The sequence below is a fragment of the Aspergillus aculeatinus genome (assembly GCF_003184765.1).
Source record: "Aspergillus aculeatinus CBS 121060 unplaced genomic scaffold BO66scaffold_17, whole genome shotgun sequence".
NCBI lineage: Eukaryota > Fungi > Ascomycota > Eurotiomycetes > Eurotiales > Aspergillaceae > Aspergillus > Aspergillus aculeatinus.
In genome coordinates, this window is record NW_020291486.1 from 56,991 (window position 1) to 76,666 (window position 19,676).

General features: G+C 55.1%; 8 protein-coding genes across 8 annotated transcripts; 2 read left to right on the top strand and 6 right to left on the bottom strand.

Annotated features, from left to right (window-relative positions):
• The first annotated feature begins 20 nt into the window (after positions 1-20).
• On the top strand, positions 21-3,817 carry BO66DRAFT_390907 (putative skeletrophin). The gene is made up of 4 exons (XM_025647122.1): positions 21-381; positions 457-601; positions 679-2,346; positions 2,412-3,817. Exons 1-4 carry the CDS (start codon positions 370-372, stop codon positions 3,638-3,640), a joined length of 3,054 nt encoding a protein of 1,017 aa, XP_025505085.1. The 5' UTR covers positions 21-369; the 3' UTR covers positions 3,641-3,817.
• On the bottom strand, positions 3,750-5,974 carry BO66DRAFT_55607 (amino acid transporter). The gene is made up of 10 exons (XM_025653398.1): positions 5,698-5,974; positions 5,632-5,645; positions 5,504-5,576; positions 5,112-5,443; positions 4,897-5,040; positions 4,628-4,842; positions 4,319-4,516; positions 4,199-4,226; positions 4,001-4,116; positions 3,750-3,939 (listed from the first exon to the last, which is right to left on the bottom strand). The coding sequence occupies exons 1-10, from the start codon at positions 5,862-5,864 to the stop codon at positions 3,859-3,861; spliced, it is 1,368 nt and encodes a 455-aa protein (XP_025505086.1). The 5' UTR covers positions 5,865-5,974; the 3' UTR covers positions 3,750-3,858.
• Positions 5,975-7,618: 1,644 nt separating this feature from the next.
• BO66DRAFT_437285 (uncharacterized protein) lies at positions 7,619-8,066 on the bottom strand (the record flags this gene model as incomplete). Its single annotated transcript, XM_025650972.1, has 3 exons — positions 7,619-7,657; positions 7,717-7,778; positions 7,847-8,066. 3 exons carry the CDS (start codon positions 8,064-8,066, stop codon positions 7,619-7,621), a joined length of 321 nt encoding a protein of 106 aa, XP_025505087.1.
• A 1,476-nt stretch (positions 8,067-9,542) lies between these two features.
• BO66DRAFT_288425 (uncharacterized protein) lies at positions 9,543-10,325 on the bottom strand (the record flags this gene model as incomplete). The annotated part of the gene is made up of 1 exon (XM_025643153.1): positions 9,543-10,325. A coding segment is annotated over one exon (783 nt), but the record flags the coding sequence as incomplete, so codon positions are not given.
• Positions 10,326-10,582: 257 nt separating this feature from the next.
• On the bottom strand, positions 10,583-12,416 carry BO66DRAFT_390908 (SDR family oxidoreductase). Its single transcript, XM_025647123.1, has 5 exons — positions 12,280-12,416; positions 11,920-12,202; positions 11,670-11,853; positions 11,337-11,596; positions 10,583-11,277 (listed from the first exon to the last, which is right to left on the bottom strand). Exons 1-5 carry the CDS (start codon positions 12,378-12,380, stop codon positions 10,936-10,938), a joined length of 1,170 nt encoding a protein of 389 aa, XP_025505089.1. The 5' UTR covers positions 12,381-12,416; the 3' UTR covers positions 10,583-10,935.
• A 703-nt stretch (positions 12,417-13,119) lies between these two features.
• BO66DRAFT_371707 (NAD(P)H-dependent flavin oxidoreductase) lies at positions 13,120-14,598 on the bottom strand. Its single transcript, XM_025645460.1, has one exon. The coding sequence runs from the start codon at positions 14,421-14,423 to the stop codon at positions 13,350-13,352; it is 1,074 nt and encodes a 357-aa protein (XP_025505090.1). The 5' UTR covers positions 14,424-14,598; the 3' UTR covers positions 13,120-13,349.
• Positions 14,599-14,987: 389 nt separating this feature from the next.
• BO66DRAFT_371710 (Gfo/Idh/MocA family protein) lies at positions 14,988-16,245 on the bottom strand. Its single transcript, XM_025645461.1, has 3 exons — positions 16,140-16,245; positions 15,804-16,088; positions 14,988-15,731 (listed from the first exon to the last, which is right to left on the bottom strand). The coding sequence occupies exons 1-3, from the start codon at positions 16,191-16,193 to the stop codon at positions 15,003-15,005; spliced, it is 1,068 nt and encodes a 355-aa protein (XP_025505091.1). The 5' UTR covers positions 16,194-16,245; the 3' UTR covers positions 14,988-15,002.
• A 653-nt stretch (positions 16,246-16,898) lies between these two features.
• BO66DRAFT_437290 (uncharacterized protein) lies at positions 16,899-18,988 on the top strand (the record flags this gene model as incomplete). Its single annotated transcript, XM_025650973.1, has 6 exons — positions 16,899-16,953; positions 17,024-17,038; positions 17,112-17,740; positions 17,790-18,399; positions 18,457-18,652; positions 18,715-18,988. 6 exons carry the CDS (start codon positions 16,899-16,901, stop codon positions 18,986-18,988), a joined length of 1,779 nt encoding a protein of 592 aa, XP_025505092.1.
• Between the last annotated feature and the right edge of the window lie 688 nt (positions 18,989-19,676).

The window sequence follows — 19,676 nt, forward strand, 5'->3', positions numbered from 1 at the left end:
GACGGGGACTGGTTTGTTTGGGTGACTGCAAGCGAGGTGCATATTTGCCCCCTCATTGGATGCAGCTGAAATCTGCACCTATGATCACACCCGCGGCGTGGAGGGCTGAAAGTCTTCTGACAACTGAACCCGACTAGGAGAACGCCGTCCATCCCGGTGGCACCCAATCGAGGCAGTGTTGACCTTTTCAGCAGGTGCGGAGATGCAACCCCTGCTTACTGTCAAGCAGAACTTGCTTGCTGCACCGGGTGTGTCCCATGAGATCGGTCTTATTTAACGACGACTTGCGTTCGACCGTGCGTTTGTCCACTTGCGCTTCAGTCCGAAGATTCAAGACTGTGGCAGTCTCCGAGGAGATAGTCTAGTACGATGGTTGATACAGTGAGTATTGTGCTTCAGTGCAAGAGAAGCAGATTGATGGATATTCTGGCCCCGGTGCTGACACTATAGCTCTAGGCACCACCACCGGCGTCAGCCGCGTTCAACAACTCGACAAACTCCGGACTTCAGCTGGGTCAGAATTATGGTTCAATGGAAGCATCGTTTTACAGCGATGCCATTCAACAGGTTACCATCGCTGCCGGAGCTTCCGTCTACATGGGTAAGCTAGGCCTGATCATGAGTTGTATCTTGCCTTGGGCGCATGCACAAAGCTAACACTTTTTCGTCGGACTGCAGGCGAGAAGAAGACGGTCGAAGAGAAATTACTCGACGCCCTAGTTGCAGGCGACTCAGGGGACCGACACGACATCGCTCGTGCGTTCCCCGGGACCTGTGAATGGATTTTCGAATGCGCAGCCTTTCGGAGCTGGATCCAAACCGATCCCACGTCAACCACACCGCTGTACATTCGAGGGATTCCCGGCAGTGGGAAGACTGTACTGCTGAAATATCTCACAAGAGCTATTCAATCCAGTCTGCGCTCGAGCACCAGCCCCCAATCTCCTTCCTTGACCGAGGATGTGATCCTAAGCCCAGAGGTTGGAACGCCTGGGAAGACGATCGCGGTGGCTTGCTTTTGCGATGATAAGAATGAGCACCGCAAGGCGCCCATCTGGGTTCTTAGGACCTTGCTATACAAACTGCTACAGCAGAACCGTGGTCTGATTAAGTACGCACTGCAGCATGTGCAAAATCTTGAAGACTTGCAGGGGTCCTCCAACGGCAGCACGATTGAAGTGGACGAGTTCCACTCACGCGATGTTCTGCTTCGGATCATCGAGGACATCGTGGCTGATCCCAGCCTGGAGGTGTTGTATTTTGTCATCGACGGGTTAGATCAGTGCGGGCATTTCATCGCCCCAATTCTTCGGATCGTAAATGATTTGTCCACCAGAATCAGCAACAAGGCAAACGACCTGGGCCGCAAGTTCACCTTTCGGTGCATTATCTCGGACCGAGGTAGTGCCATTGTCTCTGACAAGATGCTTCCCGAGTTCACGGTGGACATGCCCGAAGGGAATCAGGAAGACATCGGGCAAGTCGCCGAGCGCAGGGTTCGTCGCATTCAGGAGTATCGCAAGTTCCCGGATAGGCTTCGCGAAGATATCACGGGCCAACTCAAGGAAAGCTCCAAAGGCATGTTCATGTGGCTGTCGCTGGTTCTTGATGACCTGTCCACCTGGGAGGGTGTCTGGACCGAGGCCCGGGTTAAGGAAAGGCTGCACAACATCCCGTCCGATGTTGAAGCCTTCTACAGCGCAATACTGGAGCGACAGTCGCGGGACGTGGTCGGGCGGTTGCGGACACTGCTCATGTGGATCTACTTCGCCGGTCGCCCATTGACTCTGCGGGAGTTGGATGTGATTCTCACGCTCCAGGAGGGGAAGGAGTACACGGGCGCAAATTCAAGCGAGGAGGATCTCCAGGCGTTGCGGCAGAATATCGAGAACAGCTGGGGCACTCTTTTCGCAGTCCGGAGTGGCGCCGTCTATCTGAGCCATCAATCTGTCAAGGACTTTTTGACCCACGTTTTCAGCGAGGAAGGCGCCAAGGATTATCCCCGGTTCGGGATGAGCAAGTCGGATGCCCATCGACAGATGGCCTCGGCCTGTTTGGCATATCTGCAGTTTGAGGAGATTCAGCGCCATGATGTGCCCAAGCCACCGGTGAATAAGGATTGGAAGATCGATGAAGTCGAGCTTACCAAGACTAGGCAGGAATACCTCGCGGGCTATCCCTTCCTCCAATATTCCATCGAGTATCTTGGAGATCACCTCCGCGAAAGCCAAATTCGGGAAGAAAGCGACGTGGTTGGCATGAAGCGATTTTTCGAGGCTGAATCAGTGTCCTTGCAGAACTGGTTGAAGGCCTATGATCTTCTGAAGCGGTGGACGCATGGAAAGTGTAAGTCGTATTGTTCAAGCACTTCGCATCGTCCGCAGCACTAATGTGTTCTACTTTACAAACAGACTCCGGCTTCTCCACTAGCACCAGCTTGCTCTTTGTGTCCGCTCGACTCAATCTCCCGTGGCTGGCTGATCGCGCCACCTCCTGGAATATGTCCATCTTCTCGCTGCCATCGGCCGTCGCGGCGCCCGACACCTCGGGCTGGAGTGCGATCCACATTGCGGCAGACTCTGAGGCAGTCGAAATGGTCACTTGGCTGCTGCAAAACGGGGCCATCGTCGATGCGACGACCATTGGGCTCCTCCACCCCGGTCGCACGGCGCTGCACTTCGCCGCCGCTGAACGGTCTGAAGCGGGCCCCAAGATGGTCAAGGAACTGCTCAAAGCCGGCGCCCGACCCAATATCTTTACTCGAAGCGGCGGCAACACCGCGCTGCATTACGCCATCGACGGCCGCTCCGTCGAAACGGTCACCACACTCCTGGCCCACTCCGCCGACCCCAACGTCACCAACAGCAGCGGCATCACCCCTCTCCACAAAGCGGCAGGGGTCCCCGGACTAGAAGCCCTCGTTGAAGCCCTTCTCAAAGGCGGCGCAGACCCCAACCGCAAGACAACCGTCGGCATGGGTCTGGCCGCGAAGGGTCTCGCGGCGTGGAAGGCTTCCAAGACCCTCATCGACACCTACCACGCCATCAACACGGCACAGACCGCCCTCCACATTGCCGTGAAAGTCAAGGACGCGGAACGGACCGTCGACGCACTGCTCGCCCACGGCGCCGACGTGAATACCCGCGACAGCGTCGGTCAGACGCCGCTCCATATCGCCGTCGTCGGCATGGACAGCGAGGTCATGACGAAGCGGCTGATCGACCACGGGGCGGACGTCAACGCCAAGGACGAGGAGCACCGCACCCCGCTGCTCCTGTTCTTGCAGACCGCCGGGGCGATCGCCCATGAGCTGCTCGCCCAGGGCCAAGCGGAGCTCCTTGCGGATCTGGATGGCCAAGCCTCGTGGGAGCGAACGGTAGAGCTGCTGCTAGACGCGGGCGCGGATCCGTCTACGGAGGGGAAGAACAAGGTGACGCCACTCATGTTCGCGAAGATGGCTTCGATGGGCTGGGCGGTGGAGATCATCGAGCGGCGGCAGAAGAGTGAGGAGAAGGAGCCAGACGTCGAGACGAAGGAGGTCTCGGAGGAGACTGCTGCTGAGCCGCAGGCGGAGCAGGAAAAGAAGGGTTTTCTACAGAGTCAGGCGAGTAGGTTTGTGCCAAAGAAGTTTAAGTGGTAGTTTTTGCTGTGTGTGTGTTTTGATTATGCCGTGATGGCGGGTGGTTATTGTTCATGGTTGGGTGTAGTATAATTTTTTCCCTCGTGAAGGTCTTCCAATGTTAGTCGTGTGATTTTAAGACTCTCCTTCACTTCTCTATCTATCTGTCTTGCATGCAATTTCGTATCTTCGACCCCACGGACTTGAATTAGACTCAAGTCCCTCTCTAGGTGTGGCCCTCAAGAACTAGCACAAGAAAACGAGGCCTGCGCAGGCGTCTCGTGGATCGCTTTCCCTGAAACATAGAGTCCCAGCCCACACTACACCCGATGATCAGCTGTACTCCCCAAAGTAGACATCCCACACAGCAGAAGAACTTACAATAATCGCCCCGGCGCAAAACATAAACCCATTCACCACCGTCAGCGCGAACTTCCCGAGGCTACTGAACCACAACCCCCAATTCAGGTACAGCCAGAAAATCCCCGGAAGTCCATCTAACACATTCCCAGTCCCCAGTCAGCTTGACTATTCATACTCCGTAATCAGCTCAACCGAGAAAGGGGAAGAACAACGTACAAGTAAACCACGTCGCAAACAACGAAGCCTGTCCCACCCACCGGCAGTTAGCATCCCAACCTCCCATTACTTTTTCTTGTCGTGGCATGTTGAAAGAAGGGGGCACAAGGGAAGACGCACCACCAGGCTCAAAATATTGCTAAAGCTCGGAATCGCCTCGGCAATGACCCAGGCCAGCGCCCACACGCCCAGCGCGATCCCCGCCCACAGCGCGTAGCTCTTCCAGTCGGTCGCGTGCACCCGGTCCGTGCCGCGGAACAAGCGGATGTAGATGTATTTACAGGCGATGTGGCCGTTTACCACGCCGGAGATGATGATCTTTTCGGTTTTTTTTTTGGGCCGGGTTAGTCATCTGGGGTTCTTAGGGTTGAGGTGGGTGGAGATTGGAGGGAATTGGTAAATTGCAAAACAGGGCGGGGGAAAACGTACAGTCGGTAGGGCAACCCCATACGCGACCTTGCGGACCACGGGCGAGGCCGATCCTAAGGCCGGGGAGACGACGCTCGGGCCGGCGAAGTAGTAGATGAGGACGGCGACGAGGATGTAGAGCGTTGTGTCGATGGTTTGGAGCAGGTAGAGGGCTTTCGGGTAGTCTTTGGGTTGTTGGAGTTCGGAGATGAAGCTGAAGAAGGCGGCGTGGGCGGCTTTTGGTCTGTTTTAGCTTGGGGGTTGGGGGTGGGGAGAAAGGGAGGGTATACCGAATGCGAAAACCATGTTGGTGATGGCTAGGAAGCCTTTGTTGAGGTCGGTGCGGTGCACGGCGGTGGCGTGGTAGTGGTCTTGGTTGATGATGCCGAGGTCGATGGTTACTACGAAGATGGCGGAGAGAATGCTGATGAAGCCTGGGTTTAGGGTTAGATGGTTGTATAGGGGTGGCAGTGTTGGGGTGTTGAGGGTTGGGGTGGCCACGCACAGATGATGGCCATCAGGGTCATTCCGCGCATGGTGCGCGGTATTGTGCAGAGCAGCGAGATGGCGAAGCCTACGATGCTGAAGGCGATGGAGCAGGTCGCATGCTCCGTCATCGTGCTCATCGCCACCGAGAAGGTCAGCAGATGGCTGCCCATCACGAAGATCAGGAGCAGGATGAGACCCCCTCCTAGCAGTTCCCGGCCGAACGGGCCCCACAGCACCTCCCCTGCGTCGGCCATGCTGTGCACATGCGGATACCGCCATCTGAACTGTCCGATCACGTAGCCCGTGTATGTTGCCATGCCCCCGAGTCCGAGCAGGGCGATGATTGATCTGGTAGTGATGGGTAAGAAGCCGCCCTTCCTGCTGTGGGGAGAGATGGGGAAGACGTACGGAACGATCCCCAGGGCTGCAACGGCCGCTGGGAGCGATAGGATTCCCAGAGATACGGTTTCGGCAATCATGACTATCGTTTGTGAGTATGTGGATGTTATTGGCCTTCATAGAGGTGTACGACGTACGCATGCCACATTGCCTGAAGAGTTCGTTAGTGGTTTAATCCAAGATGCCATCAGTAGTCGACATACCACCAACTCAAGGTCTTGTACTGCATTTGTCCTTCGACTTCCTCCCCAAACGGGTCCTCCGGGTTGTCATTCTGTGGGGTGGGTTTCTTTGACACGTCTTCTTCCATACTTTGTCGCGCACTCTCCAGTTGCAGGTCGGATCGGACCGACTCATCACGGTGAGACATTTGCGTAGCCTGGCTTTCAGATAAGAACCTCTATAAATTGGACTTTCGCAGTTCTAGCAGAAGTTCGATGAGCGCTGAAGAGGGCAAAGTAGACGCTCAATGGTTTCAAGGATCTCAGCGGTCCTTGCTACGGGAGGTCGATATTTAAGCTGCAATTCCAGAAAATGACTATCACGTTTCCTGCCACGCTTTTCGTCCCCTTACCCCGCATTTTTCCTCTGAGAAAAAGTGGATCTCCCCGGCCTTGGCTGAGACTGGACGCACAAAAAACACGATCGTTCTGCTCCAGACGCATGGGCATAGCCGACGCAAGGCCGGACATACGGGGATATTCCGCTTCATTTGCGAGCGTTCTCTCGTAGGGAGATGACCAAAAAGCTCAATAGTTGTGGTTGAAGCGTAGGACCATCACCTAATCCAGTTATGTGGCAGAGAAAGATCTCAACGAATCTTTACAAGACTGCCATTTTCCAACTGCTGCGGCTGGTTATGCTTTTGGAGCCTCGCAGTCAAGTTTGCTTGAGATCCGCGTGTCACTTTCCACGGAGCAGGAGTTTCGGCATTGGTCTACAGGCGCAAGTCAACCCTTGGGGAAGTTCATACCTGAGGCATTGAGTCGCTGGTGTTCGGTTGAGGATTACTCTTAGAATCTATAACGATGATAAATGGGGTATATATCTTTTGTATGCGATCCAATTCCTCTACAGACCCGTGGTATCACGCTGTACTTAACAAGAAGGAAAATGTCGAATGATCAGAGCGGTGCTTTCCGTTGTTGCGGAAGTACACTACAAGTCCTCATCTTTGTGTTTTTTATCAGCGAACCTTTGACTGGTCCGCCTGCAGAAAATGTTTCACGGCCGTTCTGCACCGGATACCCGCGGCTGTTCGTGGCTATTTCATTTTATCAAACTACCCGGCTGGCAGATCTGTGCCGGCGATGCCGGCTTCCTGCGTATCCAAGACCGAAATAGCCGGAAAACTGTTACGAAGCAATAGTCCTCGAGGGTATTAGTAGCTTGCTCTTGCTATAAGCCTTCCTGGAACGCGATTTCCGAAGAGCAATGTTGAGAACTAGTCTGTTCAGGTATAACACTGCTTGCTTGTTGCAGCAATGCACCAGAAATGAATGGGGGACTCGTGGGACCAGCTGCATGAGTCTTTCATTGCATGTTGATCCGAGCGGCATATCTTTCTGTGTGTATCATGGGGCATTGAATAGGCTTCTACTTGCAAAAGGGGGTTCGGGGGTTTGCTCGCAAGGCCAGAGGCGAGGCATTCTTTTAATATGCCATTTAGCGTTACTGTGTGCGCATAATCTGCCGATTGGCAATTGAGTACGTCAGGGAATGCAGTTGTGGGGTGGGCAAGGGCCTCCAGCTTGAGGTGCGGACGGCCGCAAACGGCGATGAATCCGACCTTTCCATGGAGGAAAATACGGGTCGGCCACTGCCAATCTAGCCCTAGAATTCAATCTACTTGGCATACATCATCCTGGATCTTTAATCTACCCTCGGTGGATCGCATTGAAAAGAAAAATAAAAGCCAATTCAGCAGCAAAGCATCATAAGTTGCATTCATAAGTTGCATTTCCTCTCAGTTTTCGCTTGTCGCTGCACCGATACACAAAAAGACTATACTTTCCCTCAAAATTCATGTACTTCAAAAGTCAATGCATCTCCAATGCACTGCACGGCAGGGAGCTAGCATAGCAGAAGGTCCCGCGCGTGGTTTTTACAGCCACGTTCAGGCGTCTAGCTGCAGACGATGTAGGAATCCCATTTGTTGTATTTCTGGTGGTCCCAGTGTGTCAGTGGCTTTCCTGAAGACTGGAAACTGTGACGTGACTTACTGGAGCTGGCCAGGCGATGTACTTGCCACTCTTGCAGACGAGATTGTTGCAGCCATCATACCCTGATAAACCCGATCGGTCAGAGCTTGCAATCGCTCCAGATGTAGGCGCTAGATGTTTTCGAACTTACAGGTCCACCCGCATTTGGTCCCGGCCACGCCACCTTTGTACTTGTCACTGACGACGGCTCCCTTGCACCAGAAAGAGACTTCGCCTCGCTTCACGATCTCGAACTCATCGGAACCTCCTTCGGGGCCGTCGATGTATTCGAGGCCGTCCTCGTCGGGGGTCGGGGCGGCGGTGACGAGGTTGAGGGCGGCAAAGACGGCGAGGATGTTCTTCAACTGCATGTTGATTCGAGGAGGGGTGGTCTGGAGGCGATTGGGGAGGTTCTTGTATTGCTCTGCGATGGTCTGATGTTGTTGATGATGAGGAAGGAAAGGGATAGGGTTATCCAGGATGAGTCGGCCATTTTATAGACAAGAAGCCCAGGTCTAGACCTCGTTCTTCTCTTGCAAGGATACGATCTCTGATCTCACGACTTGATGTTTGAAGAAGATCTTGATGAGATTCACGAGCTGAGAAGAACCGTATCGAGGAGGAGAGCGAAGTTCTCGTAAATCATGGCCGTGATAGCGGATACTACAGCCGCTCAGCTGCCCGGCGTCTTGGGCGGGCCGCCTCGTAAACTTGGTACTACACCTGCCGGGATCGCCACATGGGTCTGTCTGGACACAATTTGTTTGGATACCCGGCGCGATGGGTCTGTCGAGCCAAGCCCCAAGATACTCCTGAGCTACATTTCGATAAGGCTCCGCGATTAGGTTTAGGTGATGTCTGGTACCCCCAGGGTCAATGATCGCGACCAATACGAACCCCGCGTTCCACCTGAGAGAAAGCAATCTGAACGTAAGGCTAGCGCCTGTAGTACCTGCTTTGAGCAGAGGGAAGCGAGGGTGGAGCATCCTGCCTTTCACCTCGTCGGTCGTTTTGGAAGACTTTCTTGCTGGCGGGTGGAGTCATAGGTCGTGTTCAGCGTGCCTGCCATGCTATCTTACCAGGGCTAAGGTCACCATCTCGCCTCTTCTCTTTGTTATCCTGGTCTTGGCATACAATGGTCTCTCGTGGAACGATTTGAGACTGGGGTGAGGTAGTGAGATTATCTGTTGCAGCGGATTTACCCGGATCTCATGCATTTGGGTACGACAAAGGTCTAGCCTCGGACCCCATGGTCTGAGTGAGCCCTAGCCATCGTGCCGCATCTCCAGCGGAATTGGGGAACTAGACCGTCAATGGTTTCACGGCTCTCGGTGCTGAAGTCCACGAATTCGATTGCTGTCGTTTTGATTCAGATATCGCACGGTTACTATTGGCAGGATGAGCTGGAGACAGCAGCAAAAGTGCCGGATGACTACATCGCACCAAAGGTGGGCACGGTGAGAACGCTGGTCGGAAATGAGGCAGTTTCAACCACATTGAACACTTCAAAACACATTACTATCATAATCCAATGGCTAAATAATCTACGCTAACCAAAACACCGACGAAGTATGCATTACCCCTCTCTCAATGGAACCACACAACCGCTAAACCAGCAACGCAGCCACCACCATCCCAAGCGCAACCCACCCGCCACCAGTCACCACCCTCGCTCCCCTCGCAGTCGCAATCCACGTCGAATCCGACTTCAACGCCCCCGTCGAACCACTGGCCAGCCCACTCTCCGTAGGCGTCGCGCTCTTCTCCGCAGCATGAGCCTCACCCCCCTCACCCCTATCCTCCTTCTCGTCATTCTTCTCCTGCACATCCTCCACCTCATCCCTCCCACTATCCTCATCATCATCATCCCCATCCACCACCCGAAACATCGCTGAATACCTCACCTCCTCCCCACCGTCGACCCCGACCACCGCAAAGCGATAATCCTCCGCCAGCGTCAGATTCCCCGGCAGCACGCACGCTAGACTCCCCGAGTTGGCCACGTGCGTCGCCACCGTCGAGACATTCTTGGCGGTAGTGGACCCCGCCTCCCTCCCCTCCATGAGGTAGACGCTGACGTGCCCGGATCTCTGATCCTGCGCGACGGGCCACGTCACAATGGTGGTTTTGCCGCGGGCGATGGCCTGGTTCTCGGTCGGGTAGTAGGTTGTTGTTTCTGAGGTGGTGGTGGAGTTTGTTGCTGCGGAGGTGGAGTTGTTGGGTAAGGGCTTGGGGGCGGTGATGGTGAAGGCCGGGGACTTGTAGGTTGCCTTTTCTTCTTGGGTGGTGTTTGAGGTAGAAGTGGTGTTGGTGGTGTTGGTATCGTTGTCCGGGGACGTGGTCGGGTCGAGGACGATGATGTACTCCTCGCCCGGCGGGATGCGGGCGGGCGGGGACCAGGAGATTGACCCCGAGTTGGTGATGTTGGTGGCGATGGTGTAGAGGTTTGTGTGGTTGGTGGTGGTTTCGAGGTGGATGGAGAGTTTGGCTGAGCTGCGTTGCGTGGTGGACCACGAGATCACGCTGGGGGTGTTGGGGGTCAGGATTGCCGAGGCCGCGGGCGAGGTGATTCTGTAGGCGGGCTTTTGGTCGGGGGAGGCGCTCGTTAGGGTTGCGAGGGTGGTGAGCGTGGTGAGGAGGGGGAGGATGTGTTGGGGGGGGAGGAACATTTTGGTGGTTGGGGTGATGCAGTACTCAGGAGAGAGGGTGATGGACGTGATGGTCTTTGACTGTTGGCGCTGAAGAGCAACGACGCGGTGGGATTGGTGTGTAGTATTTATCCTCTTTCGCGCTGTAGGAAGAGGTTTGATGATCCGGGGAAGGCGTGGGTCGTGGAATGTGAAGGCGGTTCAGGGCTAAACTCCCTGAAGATGTTGGTGCCATTCTTGCCGCTGGCTGACTATACTTGGCGTGACTTTTTGGAGGAGGCTGGAGGTATGCGAAATAACCTTGAAGTTCTTATAGACACCTCTTTTACTTCCTTGACAAATCTCGATTGAATCTACTTGCCCTTGAGCGAAGTCACACCCTCAATTGGCCTGTTGATATTCAGGGGGGGCGCGTCGTTGTTCTTCTACGCAGTCCCCGCACCACCACAAGGAATGCTACCAGACTTGAAGCTTCAAGCGCCAACACATGGCATTTGAATGTTGAACATTCAAGGGTCAACAAAAATAGCATCTCCCCTGGATGGAGCCACCGTCTTGGATCATTTGTCCAGCTATCACGGGGCTCAGACCACTATACCCGATTCCTTCCTCCTGTCAACGCCCTGTGCGGAGGTAGAACTCCGGCATTCTCGAATGACCGAAACGTCTCAATCCAGGTATCGAACGTCTTGTCGTGTCGCGTCCAACCCATCTTCCTCGCCTTGTTGATGGAAGAGATGGTCAGCCAGGATTTCCCGGTCGCCCAGTTGAAGAAACTCCAGGTGCCCCAGCCAAAAGCCTCCAGCTTGCCTCCATACTTCTGCACAACCCGCTCCCAGACCTCTTGTTTGTCTTTCGCCCATTCCACCATGTCAATTTCGTTACTGAGGGTTTTGGCCTGCCCTGACGCTTTTTCGAAGTTCGGCTCCGGTGCCTACATAATTGTCAATGTTTCCGCACAGCATTTCTTTTTCGCAATGGAAGGCAACGCACCTCCACCCCGAAATATTCTGCCACATTCTGCCACATGTGCTTCCAGACAAAGACATCGCCGTTGACATGGTTGAACACCTCATCCTTGCAGTGGTCGTGCATCGACGCCCACACGGTGAGGTCGGCCAGACTCGGGGCGTAGGAGTTATCGTCGATCGAGTTCCAGAAGTACTCGTTGCCCGGAAAGGTGGCCGGCTGACCGAGCTCGCGGCAGATCAGCATGTAGATCGCGACGGTGAGGGCCTCGGACATGCCGTTCGCTGGATGCTTCATTAGCCACCAGCCGCTTCCTTCTCTCTCTACCTCAGTAAGTGTAGGTGGGAAACCCCTCACCATGCGGAGCATAACCATTAATGGCGTTCGGCCGGATGATGTTATACGACCAGCTCCCGCGCCGGCCCTGCACCTCCCGGAGGTAATCCTCCTGGTTGTAGTAGAAGTTGTACCCCTGGTCCTCGTACCGCGGGAAAGACTCCTCCAGCGGCACTTTGACGGGGCCCAGGTGGACGCCGTAGTACTGCGTTCACGTTAGTATCCCGGAGGGGCTGTCAGCAAACGGGGGGGGGGGGGACATGATGCGCACCTTGCCGCCGGTCTGCAGACTCACGCGCTGCAGCGCCGGACAGACTGCATCCACTGCCTCCAGGAAATTGCGGAACAGCGGGACGTTCTTGTCCTTGAGGACGCGGAAATCATCGTCGTGCACGTACGAGGTGAAGTATGCGTGCGTGACCGGGGCGCAGATGTCTTGCAGCTCTGCCATGATTTTCTCGACTGGTTGCAGGAAGTCGGCTGCCACGAATTCCACGCGGGGATCGATCCATGGGACTGGGAGGGGACGTCGGGATGAGACGATGATTCGAGACCTGTTTTGGTGGGCTTTAGGGTTAGATTTGCTGTGGAGCTGAGGGGGTGTGTGTATTTATGGCTCGGGGGGGTGCACCATTCTTCTTTGGGTTGTCGGATTAGATGCTCGACAATGGCGTAGCCGCTGATGCCGTTGGCGCCGGTTACGAAGGCGACTTTGGGGGGTTGGAGGGTCATAGTAGATTGGTGTTGGTTTGGGGAGGAGGTTTCGTGGAAATGGATGATAATTGGGTGTGATGGGTGCTGAGATCTGGCTTTTATGTGTTGAAGTTGACTTGAGACTACCTGGTAGCTTCGGTGGAGCCTTGCTCAGTATCCCGATTTACCCGGATTGTTGTAGTTTATTTTGCGAGAAGAAAGTCGATCCTTGCCATGTTTTGCTTAGGTTGGTCGGTTTGTCCTGCAGGGTCCCGGAATTCACGGAATTCACGGAAATGCTAGGTTGTGAGCTTGTTATGAGGAGAAGTGGAAGGTAAGATGGGATCGGTATCAAGAATTGTTAGGGAGTGCTTAGTATGAGGTGAATTTGTCTGGTACTTGGTTTATTATCGCCAGGAGTTGTTAGGAGGTGTTCAGGGTCAGGGTGCTTGTTTGTTGTATTTGGGTAACTGCGGTCGGCGGAATTGCCTGCCAAGATATCTAACGGACATGCAGGCCACCTTTGATGCATATACTGAAGCAAATGCAGGCGCAGAATTGTCGATAAAGAATTCATTCACTTTGCTTTAAATGTGACGATTAGAGCGATTATAACTTCCCCATATAGGAAACAAAGTGAATCCTCCTCTTACCCGGGCAAGGCACGCATAGTGATTTCAAGCTTATGTTAAGAGAAAGCTCCCCTTTGGATGAATAAGTGGAGGTAAGTAGAGGTCATGTCAGATACTAGTTCATATTGTCTTCTTGTGCCTGCGTTGAGGTTGAAACTTTGCGTTGAGAGATAGAGAGGGTAGCTGGCAATATCTTCTTGGTAGACCTGGTGTTCTGAAGCACAATTGAGTGTCAGAGACCAATCTCCATTGACTGTAGCTAGAGTTGGGCATCAGACAGCATCCGCCACTTGGCAACATAACATATTCACACAATGCCTGGAAACCAACAATGCAAATAACCGGCCAACCCCCGAAACAAGTATAACCTCAATGCTCAGAACAAAGCACTACCCGCCTGCAATCTCTTCTTTGCATCCTCCCTAACCTCCTCCACGATCTCAGCCGCCTTCTCAATTTTCTTGACCAACCCCACCCCCGACCCAGCCCAGAGGCTCTTCGTATCCCGAAAGGCGCCCTCCGTCTCCCGCAACCGACCGAGATCCCGCTGCAGCTCCGCCCGAATCTCCTCGATCCCGACCCCCTGCTGCTCCATCTCATACCACCGATTCGTCAAACTCCGACCATCGTACATCTGCGGCCAGAAAGTGGGGCCCCACATCTCATCAAACACCCGCGACCGAGCGGTCGCCTCCCCGCCGTCCGACGCCCGAAACAGCTCCTCGCGGTACTGCGCGGGGACGACCGCCTCCTCCGCGGCCAGGAACCGCGTGCCCATGACCACCCCCGCCGCGCCCAGCACCATCGCAGCCGCGGCGCCGCGGCCGTCCACGATCCCGCCCGCCGCAATCAGCGGGATCGCGCCGACTGGCCGGTCGTCGTCCTCGTCGTCCTCGTCGCTTAACGCAAGCGCCCGCAGTGCATCCGCCACCTCCGGCAGCAGGGTGATCAGACTGGCGCCGCGCGCGTGGCCGTGCCCGCCCGCATCGGACCCCTGGATGACCAGCGCGTCCGGGCGGCACGCCCGCGCCGCCTCGACCGCCGCCGTGACGCTGCCGATCTGGATCCAGACGTGCGTTTGCGGCGACGCGGTGCGGATCATCGCGGTCCATGCGGCGAAGTCGGCCGGCGCGCCGAAGGACAGCCACACGACCGCGGGCTTGTACTCGGCGACCAGCGCGGTGACTGCCGATGGGGAGGTTACGGCCACGATGATTCCCAGTCCGATCGGCAGGATGTCGGTATCAGGTGAAAGAGGCAGACTCTGTCGCGCGTGCTGCAGGTGGGTTTCGAGTTCGGGGAGGGAGGGCAGGAAGCCGATGTATCCTAGGCCTCCGGCGCGGGTGACGGCGGTCGCGAGCGAGTCGGTGGCAAAGCCGCTCATTGGGGCGTTGATGATGATTGGGGACTGGAGCCAGGGGAAGGCTTGGGCGAGCTTTGCGGTGGACATTTTGGTGGTGGTGATGGTGGTGGTGGTGGTAGGTGATGGGAAGATGATGTGAGACTGAAGTCGGTTTTATGGTACTGAGTAGGTGGGGTATGCTAATGCTGACGTTAGTGCTTATGCTTATGCTTTATAAGTTAGCTACTGGGTAACTATAGCCAACTCGCTGTGTGACAGTGAGTGGTGAGTGGTGAGTGGTGAGTGGGTTCCCGGAAATACGGCTGATACCACCACAATTTGTGGGTGGAAAAGCATTCCCCGAGCACCCCGAGATGCCCCGGTCCCGGCCCACCAGACGCCGATCTGTCACCGTCTGATTCCATGCCTCAGGCATCAACTCACCTGGTCGCATCTTGCACAGCTCAATATGACTTCTCATATAGTGGTATTGTGTGAATACTCGGTCTATGACCTTACTGTTCTATAAAACGATCAATCAATACAAGAAGGATCAGGTAGCCTAAGAATCGGACTGGAACGCGGCTCGCAGAACAGGTCAGTCAGCCATTCAAGAAATAAATCGAGATTTATACTGCCAAATCGCACCATCATCTTCTCCGTAGAAAAGCCCTCCAAGTCTCCAGGCTAGTTCAACCGCTCCCCGCTCTCATCAAACCGCACCACCTCCCCAGACAACAAAGCATGCTGCAGCGCCTGCCCGATCAGCATGACCTTCATGCCCGCCTCCAGCGGCAGCGGCACCTCGCGATCCTCGCGCACGGCCGCAATAAACTCATTGGCCTCTAGTGCGAACGCATGCTCGAACCGCTCCCAGTACTCCGGCTGCACCTCGTGGCGCATGCCCAGCTTATCCGCCAGCACCACGTTATTCTGCCGCGGCACCACGTTGACCATCAGCTTGCCCTCCGTGCCCGTGATCTCCGTGCAGACGTCGTGGCCGTGGGCCTGCGTCCGCGAGCAGTAGAAGTAGGCGATCTTGCCGCCCCAGAACTCCACCACCCCGACCGCGTTGTCCACGTCGGACAGCTCCCGGAGCTCCGGGTGATGCTGCAGGGCGCCGGCCGCCCAGCACGCCTTCGGGGTCGGGTTCCCCAGGAACCAGAGGGAGAGGTCGATGTCGTGGATGGCGCAGTCGACGAAGATGCCGCCGTTGCGGGCCGCGTACCGCACGAAGAAGCCCGTCTCGTCGCGGAGGTCGCACGTGTTGGAGCGGACCAGGAACGGGGTCCCGATGGCGCCCTGCTCGTAGATCTTGGCGCTGGCGTCGCGGTAGGAGGCGTCGAACCGGCGGGAGAAGCCCGCCATCACCTTCAGCGAGGGCTTGGCTCGGGCGGCGTCGACGACGGATTGCGCCTGATTGCGGTGCTCTGGTTAATTGAAGGGTCGTGTGAAGGGGAGGGGTAGGTGGGGGGGGAGATGTTGTACCTCCGCAAGATCGGTGCTGAGCGGCTTTTCGCAGAGGACGTGCAGGTCCTTCGCGATGGCCGCCAGAGATTGGCTGGCGTGGACGTCCGTGCTGCTGGAGATCCAGACTGCTTGTAAGCCCGGGTGCTCCAGCATCTGGTCGTAGTCTTCGTAGACGGTGATGCCGAAATCGGTGTACTCTTGGTTGTTCCGGGCCCACTTGACCTCGCTCGCGTCGGAGCTGCATACCCCTACCACCTGGGCGTGGGCGACGCGATACAGCAGTGTGTGGACATGGCGTTTGCCCTGGGCTGGAGTGAGCAGTCGTATCGTTCAGGTGATGGAATCGATTCATACCATGCGACCAAGGCCGACAACTGCAATCTTCAGAGGGTTCTGTGTTCGGGTCATGTTGGGAAGGTTTCGTGGGATAGAAGCGGTTAGAGAGTGTGCTGATGACGAAGAAGGACGATACGAACCTCGTGAGAAGACTTCGCTCTCTTTATAGCTTTGATCAAGTACCCTCGAAGCATGAGTTGAATGTTGTATAGATTGAAACCAGGGGCGCCGGCACCTGCCGGATCAGGTAATTCTGAGTCCACGCCGCCGTGCCCCCGGAACTCCGCCGCTACTTGCCCAAACGGGCAATATATTCTCATCGCGGCGCCGGCGCTCGCGCGACTTGATTAACAAGAGTGTTACTTGCATCACTGTGCTTAATCTAGACAGTCGTCCAAGAGAAGCTCAGATGAGAAGATAGAAGATCATTTTTCTCTTGTTGACAGGCGTTGCACACACCATGATCCTATCCAGATACTATTGCCCTTCTCTTGTGTTGTGGTCGTATCAAAGGCGAATTTATCCTGTAGTGCTTTTTTCTCCGTTGAGGAACAGACATCGGGTAATGCCACACGAGCATCGTTCAAAAAGGTCATGAAAAGATTCCCAAGTGAGACCTCCGAAACAACGATCGGAGTGTTTTCCTGGATGTGGGGAAATGGAGTGCGGGGTCAAGCTCCCCGGGCCCGCTTTCCCATTGACTGCAAAGAGCAACCGCCGCCGTCGACTCAGTCCCACAACAAACCAAAAACTTCATCACATTCACCTACCAACACGATGTCAGTCACAGCCACGGCATCTAATGGTCAGACTCCATGCTCCAACTGTCGAGGTATGCCTTGGCCTCCACATCGATTCAGCCAGGCGCTCTTGCTAATCCAGCGACCAAACCAACCATCCAGAAAAGCACGTGCGCTGTGAGTGATCCACAGGCTAACAAATCTTTCTCAGACCTTTTTACACTAACTCTAATCCTGTGCGAGACTTTAGGTGATAGGCTACGTCCAGTTTGTACGCAATGCAAAAAGAAGGGCTGGACCTGCCAGCCGGTCCAACCCAAGTCGCCGTTCCGACAGGGGTCTAAGGCAGGCTTGGACGCCAGCTTTTTGGGAAACCAGGCTTGGGTGAGCAGTGAGCTCAAGCGGTGGAAGTCACCCTTGAGCCAGCAGCAGACCTCCGATGGCGTGTCGGCTCCTCCAGCCCACCTGGTCCAGGATGCTTACGTGGAGAATTACGGGGTACTGTCTTCCCCGGCAGAGACAAGTGGAGGAGCATGGATACAAACTGGCTCGTCGTCGTCGAGTTCTCCTAGTTCACAATCAACAACGCAGATTGGGCAAAGCGAAGTGAACAAGGGGCATTTGCTCGCTACGCAAGGGGATACCACGCTGCAACGCTTAAGCTCAGGGCATTTGCAACAAAGCACGGGATCATCCGACGCGCGTTCGGCCCTGGCTGGCCAGGTTCGCCAAGGAGCCCGTGGATCCGCATCTATATCAAGTCCTTCGAGTGAACTCAAACGCAGGCATAGCGAGGTGTCACCAAGCTATTTCGCACACCAAGCATCCTTGCAAGAAGCTTGTCTACTTCGATACTTCATTGAGGAGATTTCGCCCTGGGTATGTTGAGCTCCATTTGCATCGAGGGTCAACCCCTGACACAGCGCAGTTCGATCATTGCGATCATCTCAGGCACTTTCGATTGGAAGTCCCTCGGCGAGCACGGCACTGCTCGACCTTGCGAAACGCTATTTTTGCTGTGTCGGCACGGCATCTCATTCGCCTTCCCCAGTACAAAACCCCGCGGGGAATCGTGTACCATGGACAATTACTCTCGGATTTGGAAGATGCCACCGCGGTTGAATACACACTTAGGTGTATACCCGACCTTGTCAAGTTTCCCGGCGTATCGGACCCGCTCGATCAAGAGAATATCATGGTCGCCGCAGTCATTCTTCGCCAGTATGAAGAGATGGAGGAAGACATGGACGACGACGAGCCTGCGGAGACTGCCGCCCAGAAACGAGTCAACTTTCTAGCCATCACTCAGACAATCATCGAGTCCATGATGTCACATCGCCTTGAACAGTCGCTGGCAACGGCAGCATACTGGATCGCGATCAGACAGGAGGTATACTACGCGCTAACGAGACAACGTGCACCGATCATGCAGTTCCAGCCCCAGGACTGGAGGAGAGCATCGGTCGCAAATAAGTTCATCATGCTCGCTAGCGAGGTCACGAAGTGGTTCTGGGAAGACCGATCGGTCGATGAATGGGGTTTGTCTTACTGTCACCTGAAAACCCCAGAGAAACGAGCATAGCTGATTCGTGTAGAGCGGCTTGTGCGGTGTGAGCGGCAACTGGTGGACGCGTGTCGAAGCGAACTCGTGCCTATCCTCGAAAAGCGAGCGGAGAAGCTGCAGGGCCAGATCTTTCCGACCATCTGGTATAGCTCTGAGGATCAAGTAACGGCCAGCCAGCACCTGGAGCTGTCTAGAATGATTTTGACTGCCGAGAGTCCGCATCTTGAGTGAGCCTACCCCGTAACACCAACCGCATAGTCGCTTGCTAAATTGTTGACAATAATACAAGGAACGCAAACCGGGCGGCGCATCGCAGGACGGAATCCCAAGTCCGCTCCATGGTTTTGAAGATCTGTGGCATTGCTTTGAATCACATCGATTGCAAACCGGCTCTGGTCAATGGTGTAATTGCTGTGACTTTATATGGGGAGTACTTCACGGAGGCTGAAGAACGAGATGCTTTGGTGACAGAAATCATCCATCGAGCTCAAGAATTAAACGCATGGCCGATGCAAAAGCGGCATGAGCGACTAAAACAGCGATGGCGCTCCATGGACGGATAAAACGGATGCCGCCTTGGTGACCGCCCGCTGGGAAATAGTGTATGTGCTGCCTCAGGCCTGCATTCTCTCTCCCAACCACCGACATTTAAGTGTGCTGTATCTACGGAGTACAGTACGTCGTCAGTCCGACTTCCCTTCTCCGGGATGCGCTGCGCTCTTTGAACCATTCGTCCCTTTATCCACGCGCTATGAATCTTTTAGCTAATACCTCATCCTATAGGATTGCCGTGTCGAAGTGATGACGAGTCAGAATGGGGATCATCCTCCCTTCGTCTCAGGGTGATCAAACCATCCAGAAATTGCGAACAGCATTACAAATCCCGGCTGGGGCCGCTGAAGCGTGCCAAAGGGCTGAACCATCACGTTGTGCGCGCTGGCTGGTCGCATGTTACATCCTCAGCTATGATCCCATACCTGAAAGGGAAACGCCCAAGGGGCAGCATGATATCATTTCTTCCTAACGCCCAATTATTTTCCGACATCACCCCGACATCGAATGCATTGGAAGCTTGCTCTTGTCGTGCAAACTATAATTGTCGGGTACTTGATCCTCGCTTTTTCACATTCCAGGCCCAATGTACCCGGATCCCAGCGCCGGTTTACAAAAGCTGAAGCTATGACCCTTTCGACCGGCGCCAGGTCTTCGTGACCACGAGCCATCATCAGGCGACCCACTTGTCTTCGTGGA